At 44.5% G+C, this 11,047-nt stretch overlaps 1 protein-coding gene across 1 annotated transcript in view; it reads left to right on the forward strand.

Moving 5' to 3' along the window:
• SLC25A20 (solute carrier family 25 member 20) overlaps positions 1 to 8,055 on the forward strand; it is a 51,381-nt gene extending 43,326 nt beyond the window's left edge. The window contains exons 6-9 of the mRNA XM_063941145.1: positions 599 to 671; positions 5,303 to 5,412; positions 7,131 to 7,255; positions 7,645 to 8,055. Of these exons, the coding sequence (XP_063797215.1) occupies positions 599 to 671; positions 5,303 to 5,412; positions 7,131 to 7,255; positions 7,645 to 7,707 (371 nt within the window). The 3' untranslated portion in view covers positions 7,708 to 8,055. The remainder of the gene's footprint in view (positions 1 to 598; positions 672 to 5,302; positions 5,413 to 7,130; positions 7,256 to 7,644) is intronic.
• The last annotated feature ends 2,992 nt before the right edge of the window (positions 8,056 to 11,047 follow it).

An 11,047-nucleotide genomic window follows, 5' to 3' on the forward strand; every position in this document is an offset into this window, starting at 1 on the left:
CCGATGGTATCTTGGTGGAAAATTAGCTTCTTCTTTCCCATTCGTACACTTTAGCATCTGAATTTGAATTCAACATATACCTCCAATCAATCCTATGCGGCCTTGCAATAGCCAATAACCTCACTGAGGCACAGAATATACCAGTCACTGCTGTGTGTAGGAAAGTCTGATCTATAAAGATATTGCAGATTAGGAGGAGATTTATCAAACCTTTCTAAAACAGAAAAGTTGTGGAAACCAAGCAATTCCTAGCTGCTATTTTATAGGTTGTTCTAGATCAGGGATGGCGAACCTTCGGCCCTCCAGCTGTTGTTGTACTACACATCCCAGCATGCCCTGCAACAGTTTTAGCATGGCCAAATAGCAAAACTGTAGCAAGGCACACTGTAGGGCCGAAGGTTCCCCATCCCTGCTCTAGATAAATGATGGCTAGAAGCTGGTTGCTATGGGTGACGCCACTGCTGTTCCCCTTTAGAAGGCTATAAGTTGTGTGCTTGATAGTACAATTTACTGTTGCTGTGTTAATAGTAAATCTTACACTCGCTAATAACATCCACAAATCTTTCCAGCGACTGAATTTAATCCATTTTGTTTTTAGACGTCCCCGCCAGCGGAATGTATTTTATGACCTACGAATGGCTGAAAAATATCCTTACACCAGAGGGTCACAGGTAATCAGGGACCCCCAGTTACATTTGTTATTTATAATTATTAATAACCATTTTACTCAGCACTGTACAGAGAATTTTCTGGCAGTCTGGGCAGTCACAATTATCATACCTCCCAAACATCCTGATTTTGGAGGAATTGTCCTGAGTTTTGGACTTGAAAGTGGGTGTGTCCTCAGACTGCAGTGCTTCTGGATGTTGGTGTGTTATTGACCGTTCACAAAGGGGCTTATTTTGCACCCAGTATGCTTTTTAAAATGTTCGATGGCTTGTAACTGTTATGGTGCCTGGGCACTAATTAGGTTGCATTGGGACAATGCCAACTTGGACTGGCATTACTTTTTTTCTAGAACACCCTAAACTGTTACTGTAAAACTAAAAAAAATAGTAATATAGGGGTATGTTTATTAATGGGTGGCTTTGATCAATACATTTAAAGAGGTAACAGAAATAAATGCTAAACCAGGCTACTTTAGCACTTTATTTCTGTTGCTGCTTTAATACGATCACACACCGCCCAATAGCAAAATCTACTTTTGCGGAGCGAGAGAGAAAATGGCGTAAAAAATAACGGTCTTTTAAAATAAATTAGATAAAATACAAGAGTAAAGGTAATGTCTGGCCCTGGATTATCTCAGTGGCTAGATCATAAATGTGCAATATTTAAGGGGTCAATAATCACTGCAGAAACCAGGACCAGAATATACAAAAGCATCCATATCGCATGTAGCATCCATGGCACAGTCGTTCTTTCCTTGTGACCATAGGGCCTAATTCAGACCTGATCACAGCAGCAAATTTGTTAGCTAATGGGCAAAACCATGTGCACTGCAGGTGGGGCAGACAGAGTGTGTTTCTGTGCAGGGTAAATACTGGCTGCTTTATTTTTACACTACAATTTAGATTCCAGATTGAACACACCCCACCCAAATCTAACTCTCTCTGCACATGTTACTTCTGCCCCCCCTGCAGTGCACATGTGGCCTAATTCAGACCTGATTTCTGCTGTGCGCTTTCGCACAGCAGCCGATCAGGTCTGAAATGCACCGGTAACGCAGTGCGCCGGCACATGCCAGACAGCTGACTGCCATCTCAGCCCTGCGATTGCCTCTGCCTGATTGACCGGCAAAGGCGGTCCATGAGCGGGAGGGGGCGGGCCGGCGGCATTGGGCCGCCATTTTGGGGGCGCGGTGTGCCCGGACCGTGCGGGCCGCGGCGGCTGCGTGACATCACACACAGCCGCTGCGACCCGGACAGTAACGAGTAGCTTCCTGCCAGCGTGCAGGAGCTGTGTTGGTAGGGAGCTACTCATCAAGTACAAAAGCCACTGTGCGATGCTTTTGTACGTGTGTGGTGGGGCAGAGCCAGACATGCGGGGCGGACTAGCGTTGCACGGCTATGATCAAGTCGAATTAGGCCCATGGTTTTGACCATTAGCTAACAAATTTGCTTCTGCGATCAGATCTGAATCGGGGCTATAGTTTGCTGTTCTGCGTATATTGCACCCACTAGTGAAGACTTGTATTACATCAGTAAGTAACTCTAGTGTTTTGTTATTTTAAACAATGCTGTTGTAATGATCTGTTTTCATTTTTATTTATGGCTATTTTAAGTATAGGTTTTCTGGTTATTTTTGCTTTGCTAATAGATTGATTGAACACTTTTTATGTTTGTGTGGGTGGACAGGCCGGCCTGGGATAACCGGTTTCACAAGAGCATTATAGATTGTAAACTGCAAGCAGGGCCCTCCTACCTCTAGGACTGTTTGTTATTACCTAGTTTTATTTTATCACTGTTTCCAATTGTAAAGCGCAATGAACTTTGCTGCGCTGTATAAGAAACTGTTAATAATAACAATAATGCAGTCTGAAATAGAATTTTGTTTTCTAATATCCAATAATAATAATTGCTTTTATAGAAAGAAAATCCCTATCCTTAGCATTTGGTCATCTCCCAATTATAATGGTACTTAAGAGCAATATTTGTCATGTTCTTGGTTGTCTTTTTTTTATTTTTTTTTAAATTATTATTATTATTATTATTATTATTATTATTAAAGTTTTCATCCAAAACTTGCTATGGAAATACAGTGTAGGGGGAATTCAATTGTGTCCCTTAAATTCTCGAGCAAAAAAAAGGGTTGTCGTCGCGATTTTTGGCAGATGGTGGATTTCGGGCAATTCAATTGCGACCTGTTTTTTTTTTTTTTTTTTTTTTTTTCTCTCCCGAAAATTGACCCGTTTTTCAAGGTAAAACACATGGATCTGGGATAAGTTCCCGAATCCATGTGTTTTCACGGCCGTGACCCGTTTCCTGGGAAGTCCCAAGCACCCCGGATAGTGGATCCCACACCTGTACTTGAACAGCACAAAGGGTCTCTACTTGTTTGTTATTTAGTATACTATATTGTATTCTTAAGAGTACAGTGTGTACACTACCTGTCCCCACCTTATGTGCAAGCTAGCAAGAGTGATTATACTGTAGCCAGACCCCCATATCTGAGAAACTTTTTTGTAACCTCTGACCCCATTGAATAAACTGATTATCTTAGCTGATGGAAACATCAACATGATGTGTGAAACACTGAGTTATATGGGGTCTACTGACTAAGGTGGTCATTCCGAGTTGATCGCTAGCTGCTTTCGTTCACTGTGCAGCGTTAAGGCAAAAAAAGGCACTTCTGCGCATGCGGCGCAATGCGCACACGCAAAGTAATTTTACAACGAACGATGTAGTTTCACACACGGTCTAGCGAAGCTTTTCAGTCGCACTGCTGGCCGCAGAATGATTGACATGATTTGGGCGTTTCTGGGTGGCAACTGACCGTTTTCAGGGAGTGTTCGAAAAAACGCAGGCGTGACAGAAAAAACGCAGGCGTGGCTGGGCGAACGCAGGGCGTGTTTGTGACGTCAAAACATGAACTGAAGTCTGAAGTCATCGCAAGCGCTGAGTAGGTTTTGAGCTACTCTAAAACTGAACAAAAAAATTATGCCGCAGCTCTGTGATCCTTTCGTTCGCACTTCTGCGAAGCTAAAATACACTCCCAGTGGGAGGCGGCATAGCGTTTGCACGGCTGTTAAAAACTGCTAGCGAGCGATCAACTCGGAATGACGACCTAAGTCTTGGAGAGAGATAAAGTACCAGGCAATCCGCTCCTAACTGCCATGTTACAGGCTGTGTTTGAATAATTACAGGAGCTGGTTGGCCGGTACTTTATCTCTCTCTCTGAGGCTTAGTACATAAACCTCCATGTTACATTACCAGTAGACCGAACTATAAAATGAATGTAGGGAATGCACTGAAACCGGAGGGAGGTTCAAAGGAAATTTGAGGAAAAATGACATCACATAAAGTGTAGTAGACAAGTGGAATAGCCTCCCATCAGGGGTAGTAATACAGTAGAGCAATTTAAACATGCCAAGGATAGACACAAAAATATCCAGTCTTTTCCCTGCTTAGTACATCTCCCCTTAAGGGGACTAGGGGGAGATGTACTAAGTGATGAAAAGTGTGGAGAAGTTGCCCATGGCAACCAATCAGCTACTCTGTATAATTTTATAACGTGCAATTATTATAAATGTTACTTCAATGCTGATTGGTTGCCATGGGCAACTCTTCCATTGGCTCACTTGTCCACTTTTGTTTTCTTTGCTTAGTACATCTCCCCTTATGTACTAAGCCTTCGAGAGAGATAAAGTAGAAGGAGATTATGGGGGACATGTACTAAGCAGTGATAAAAGAGAAGTGAGCCAGTGGAGAAGTTGCCCATGGCAACCAATCAGCATTGACGTAACATTTATAATTTGCATACTATAAAAGTATACAGAGCAGCTGATTGGTTGCCATGGGCGACTTCTCCACTGGCTCACTTCTCCACTCTTCACTGCTTAGTACATGTCCACCAAAGTACCAACTGACCAGCTCCTAACTGTCATTTTTCAAACACCGCCTGAAACATGGCAGCTAGGAGCTGATTGGCTGCTCCTTTATCTCTCACCAAGGCTTAGTGTGTAGACCCGTTAGGCCCAAAAAGGGTTGAGGTTACCAAAAGGTTAAAAAAGGGGCAGACTAGATGGGCCACGTGGTTCCTATCTGCTGTCCAATTCTATGCTTCTGTGTTTAAATCCTCTTGGTAACAACCTGCCCTATATACAGTATGTGCTCGCCATTTGTGGCCAGTGTCGTAGGCCCCCTGCCCTTTGCCCTGCAGATCGGCCCAGACTGGTTAGTGAGAATCTCTGTCCAGCTGGAGAAATAAGGAGGAGGAAGGGGGGGACTCTGATACTCCGATGGGGGTTTAAGCAAAAATATTTTAGCACTGACACTACTGTCCCTTTCATCAACTCTCTGCTGCCACCCGCCGTAATGTCGGCAGCCTTAACGACTTTTTTATGTATGTATTTTTCCAGTTCAGTTCTTATTTGAATTTTAATCATCCCTAGGGAGGGGGAGGGGTAAGGGGGCAGGTGCTCTCAAACTTCAGCTTTTCACACAGGATGACGGTGACCTTTTAATAATAAAGGTTGGTGGGTTGTCGCTACATAAAATAAATACATTATTACAGTTGTACAAGCCACAGAAAAACTAAAGGTTAAGCATCTCTTTACATGTATGTTTGTTTTTACCCCTCCCAGTGTAAGCGAGATGAGTGTTCCTAAAATTCTCTTTGCTGGAGGAATGGCTGGAATCTTTAACTGGGCTGTTGCAATTCCCCCAGACGTGCTAAAATCCCGTTTCCAGACAGGTGGGTGAACGGCTTGTGTCTCTGTATCTGCATTATATTACCCTGAGTCCCCTGGTATATTCTTCCTTCCCCCCCCCCCCCACCTCTTAAAGTCCTAATACTTCTTTAGCCTGCAGTGAACTGAATTGAGCGCCATAGCAGACAGGTTTATTGCAGTTATGGGATGTAGGGAAAAACCAGGGCTCTGTGCAGCTTCATATAAAGTACTGTACATACAATAATACGCACTGTAATCAGCCCACATCTTTTAATAGTAACTATAGCCCTAAAAGACTACTTTACATGCAGGGCCATCTTATGTATAGGCACACCGGGCAGCTGTCCACTGCCCCACAACTGTACGGGCCTCCGAGCAGGGACAGTGTTGGCCACACAATCTCTACCTACCTCCGAACCTGCAGCCAGACAGTAAATATGTGGCAGCGGACTGGTTGGTGGATGACTGCAGCTGTCCACCAATCTGAGTGCTCACAGCCATGTACAGTATAGAAGCACGTGAAAAGAATGCCCGAGACTGCAAGACGGGCATGTTCTGATAGATATTTTATTCCCATGTATGGGCGGGTGGGGGCCCCAGTGCATTGCTTTGCCCAGGGCCTACAATACAGTTAAGATGGCCCTGCTTACATGGTGCCTGCATGCAAACAATGCAAATACACTTACTGCTTTTGCATGCAGGGTAAGTGCTGGCTGCTTTTGCATGTAGCCCACAATTACTGGACACCTTTATTTGTACACTGCAATTTAGATTTCAGATGGAACACGGGGCACCCAAATCTAACTCTCAGCATGGTTGTACCCAGGTGTACAGCTACACGCTCTAGTTTGCTTTACTCTTAACTCAGAAAATGCCCATGGCCTGTCCTTGCTTGGAGCGTGACTACTCCTCAATAAGATTAAACGTTGGGTCCTTTCTCAATCAGTGATAAGGAAATACAGCGCTTCCCACTTGGTTGTAATTATTATACATCTGTTAGATCAATCAGAAATAATAGCATCTATTTGCATAGTATGTGAACCATTTAAACCATAATTATATGTTAAAAAAAAACCCACAAGCCTATATTGTATTAAAGGTCTTAAAACACAAATCTAATGCCACGCATATAGACATTATTAACATGTATATAGCAGAAACAAACGTAGGACTAATCATCACTTATATACTCTACCATGAGCTGCTAAACCTGGATTAGTGGTCTGATCTACACATGTCCCAATCCTGGCAGGAATCACTACAGATATCAGTGGAGGTCGGCAAGAGCCAAGGACGCCGAGAGATGGAGGGCTTTACAATGTCACGCACAACCTCCTCCTCCCCACACACAAACACTTGGCCATGTCCTCTTGTAGTACCGAAACCTAGTTGATGTCTTGGCCGCAGCAAACGTCTGATTTGTGTCCTCAAACTATATGTACTTGTGTCCCAGCGGGGTCTATACATTAGTTACCGCTCCTGGTAGAACCCTCCGGAGTCCTTACTGGCAAAGTACTTGCAGTTTATCTGGTTTCCTTGGCTTCAGTATGACTGGGTAATGATTCAAAGATCCCAGTGGTATGTGTGGTCCATGGAACACGCTGTAGACACGTTTCCTTGTGTGTGTATATATACAACTTCTTCAGAGGTCATTAAGTGTTGGTTGCGTTTTAAATCGATATGTGTTTTTTGAGAATTGTAAAAAATCTAATGCTGTTCTGCATCTTGTTTCCTTCACCAGCTCCCGCAGGAAAATATCCGAATGGGTTCCGTGATGTTTTACGAGAGTTGATCAGAGAGGAAGGAATCGGATCTCTGTATAAAGGATTTACAGCGGTCATGCTTAGGGCTTTCCCTGCTAATGCTGTGAGTGTTACCTCTGTGTTATTTTTATTTTTTAATATGTATGCCCTCAACATTCTAGTATATGATCGGTATTGGGGGGCCTGTCCCAAAGTTAACAGCAACTTGTACCAGGCTGCCTGGCATACACGTACATTATATTGGCATTTTCTCATTTTACATGCCTGTTTAGTGTTCTTGGCAGGAAGATTAACTCCAGAAACTATCTTCAGAGACCGCTTTCAAAGTCCCAGTCCCAAAGGACCATTGATAAAACTATTGGAATCACTTTTTTTTGTCCATATTTGGACACTCCTTAAATACTGGTAGATGTATTATTTGTCATAATCAATAGACTTTAATCAATGACCTTTTAATGACACTAATTACCCCCTGTCTCTCCGCCCTCCCAGGCATGTTTCCTTGGATTTGAAGTTGCCATGAAATTCTTAAACTGGATGGCTCCGAACTTGTGAAAACACCAAAATTAGGGGGGGAAAAAGCTGGGTTCTGTGCCCACCCAGCGATCCTCTTTATTGAAGAAACCAGCTGCCTTACTAGTGACCTGCGCCAGTCGGCCGCATGTTCTACCTGAGCGACTCCAGAACTATACACATTCATAAACTTGGAAAAATGACTGTTTTGTAATATTCAGCGTGAATGAAATGAGCGGCTTGGTTTTTTTTTTTTTTTTTATAGACTGCAATGAATTAGACCTCAATTTACCAAGGCATTTATTTTTATCTTGCGGATCAGTAAGGCAATGATCCGGTGCTGACCTCCTGTCTTAACCACTTCTCGTAATAAAACAACAGGGATCGTAACTTAATCTCTCTTCACACATTAAATATACATTGTGTAGCCGGTGCAAGAGACCTGCAGCTGTCCATCCGCCATGAATTGTAAATGCTGGGTAAAATATGCGGAGAGTAGACGTACAATCGCATCTAGGGAACCGCAGGTTACTCGCCACTGCTCTCAGCCCGCAGCACCGTGACCTGATAAGTTCCACGTAGTGTTTCCACACTATGCGTGCCCCCCTTGTCCCTGATAAATCAAAGGTCGGGCGTATGAATATGTTCTCTCCTTGCGTTAGTACTGTGGGTAACCTGATCAGGGCAACCTCTGAATGTATACAGCTGCACATATTAAATATTTGGCACTTGCTGCGGATGATTATGCAATATTTCCCGCACATATCAGCCTGCCTCCACGTGCGGCGGGGAATGTCATGAATTGTTTTCAGGTCCTGACGTTGGACTCTGGTGGGGGGGGGGGGGGGAGATTTTATTTTATATGGATTTAACAGCAGTAAACCTTTGGCTTATACAGAAGTTCTTGTCATGTGTCTTATTCATCATTGTGCACTGCATTTACAGTTTACTCTGCGCCATGAAGATTGAAGCTGCGCAGACAGGGAGGAGATGTACCAAGCCGTGGAGAGAGAGAGAAACTACCAACCAGTCATCTCCTAACTGTCATGTTTCAAACACTGGGGCAGATGTATTAACCAGGAGAAGGCAGAAGGAAGTGATAAACCAGTGATAAGTGGGAGGTGATAATGCACCAGCCAGTCAGCTCCTAACTGTCATTTTTCAAATCCATAATGATTGGCTGGAGCGTTATCACCTCTTGCACTTATCACTGCTTTATCACTTCTTTATCCCTTCTCCAGGTTAATACATCTGCCCCACTGAGTTCTAGTCATGAAGCAGTGAAAAATGTGGAGAAGAGAGCTGCTCCGTACAACTGTATATTGTGCAAATTACAGTATAAATGTTACTTCAATGCTGATTGGCTGCCATGGGCAACTTTTCCAGTGGCTCATTTCTCCACACTTTTTACTGCTTCATGAATAGACCCCGCAGTCTGTAACATGGCAGTTAGGAGCTGATTAGCTGGTACTTTCTCTTACATCCTACTGGGGATACTGGGAATCCATTTAGTACCATGGGGGGTATAGATGGGTCCACTAGGAGCCATGGGTGCTATAGAAGTTTGATTAGGTGTGCTGGCTCCTCCCTCTATGTCCCTCCTACCAGACTCAGTTTAGAAAATGTGTCCGGAGGAGCCGGTCACATCTCTGGAAGCTCCTGAAGAGTTTTCTGCATTTATTTTCTCTGTTTCTGATTTTCAGGCAGGACTGGATGGCACCAGCTTGCCTGCTTCGTGTGGAACTTAGGGGGGGGACGGCCCAACCTCTCTCAGGGTTAATGGTCCCGTTCCCCGCTGACAGGACGCTAGCTCCTAAGGGAATTATTCGCAAGCTCCACCATGGCGAGCGTACATTCCTGCAGCACGCCGCCACCCCTAACAGAGCCAGAAGACTGAAGAGCGGTGAGTACTAAGCAGGCGTCCTAGTTAGCGTGTCGCCGGCCATTATGGCGGCATGAGGGTACGGAGACGCACTGCTTCTAAACAGGGCGGACTGCGTCTCCCGACTGTGTACATAACAGCGGACACAGTACCCGGACTGGCAACTAAGACATAAAAGGAGTCTGTCTCCATTTTATGCACATAGACGCATGCAGCCAGTATAAAGAAGAGCGGGAAGAGCGCACGCCATTGAAGGGGCGGGGCTTTACTATGAGCGGATCCAGCAGCTCACAAGCGCTGTTTTCCCTACTGCAGCTGACACAGACGCTGACTGGTAGGGACGCGCAGCTTCTCTGGAGAGACTCCAGATTACCTCAGCGGTACCAGGGGGTCATAGCGGGGTGGGTTGGGGAGCGACTTCTTAGTGTACCAAGTCCCTAATCTAGGTACTGTGTCTCCCTGGAAGGGCTCTTTGTGGGTTAATTGTGTATTTAACCTTTTCCTGTGTGTGTGCTGTCACTGTTACAGTATGTCAGACAAAGAGTGTGTTTCATGTAAGGCACAGTGTTCCTCTTCTCCATGGGGTTCACTAGTGTGTACTCGGTGTAGTGCCCCTTCCCAGGCTAGTGGGGCAGAACCAGCATGGCTGGACTCCATTAGAGGAATGATTTCCTCCATTTCTACTACGTTATCTCTGAATGAGAAAGACGCAATACTTAAGACCGTCTGTGACTGAGTTTATGAAAAAGGACTCTGTACCCAAACCAGCGTCTCAATCCCCTGCCATGTGTCCGTAAAAACACACTTTGGCCCATATCCTGCAGTCTGACTCTGATGATGAGGGGTCAGAAACGGAAGAGGGTGAGGTGGACTCAGTGGTGGGGGATGGTACTCTGTCGCAGGGAATAGAGGCTCTCATAGAAGCTATCAGAGAAGTTCTGAATATCGCTGATAAGGTGATAGATGAGAGTGAGGAATCTTATTTTAATATAAACAAGAAGTCCTCAGACACTTTTCCTGCGTTAAAGGAACTAAATACCCTGTTTGAAGAACCATGGGTTAATCCAGATAAGAAATTTCAAATCCCTAAACTGTTATCTTTTCCTCCTGAGGACAGGAAAAAATGGAAAAATCCACTGGTAGTGGATGCATCGGTCTCCAGGCTCTCATGTAAAATTGTACTACCTGTGCCTGGTGCAGCCTACCTAAAAGATGCAGCTGATCGCAAAATTGAGACTACACTCAAATCTTTGTATACAGCTGCGGGGGTGGCCCAGAAACCCACTATAGCATGTGGGTGGATCACTGAGCCATTGCTAAATGTTCGGGTAACATAATTGAGGGGTTAGACACCTTGCCTCAAGGGGAGATTATTTTGCTCCTGAAGCATATAAACTTTATGGTGGAAGCCATAAATGAGATAGGCTTGTTTAATGCACGCACTACAGCTATGGCAGTGTCTGCACGCAGGGGTTTATGGCTACACCAGTGGACTGCGGA

This window comes from Pseudophryne corroboree, chromosome 9 (assembly GCF_028390025.1).
Source record: "Pseudophryne corroboree isolate aPseCor3 chromosome 9, aPseCor3.hap2, whole genome shotgun sequence".
In the NCBI taxonomy this organism is placed as follows: domain Eukaryota; kingdom Metazoa; phylum Chordata; class Amphibia; order Anura; family Myobatrachidae; genus Pseudophryne; species Pseudophryne corroboree.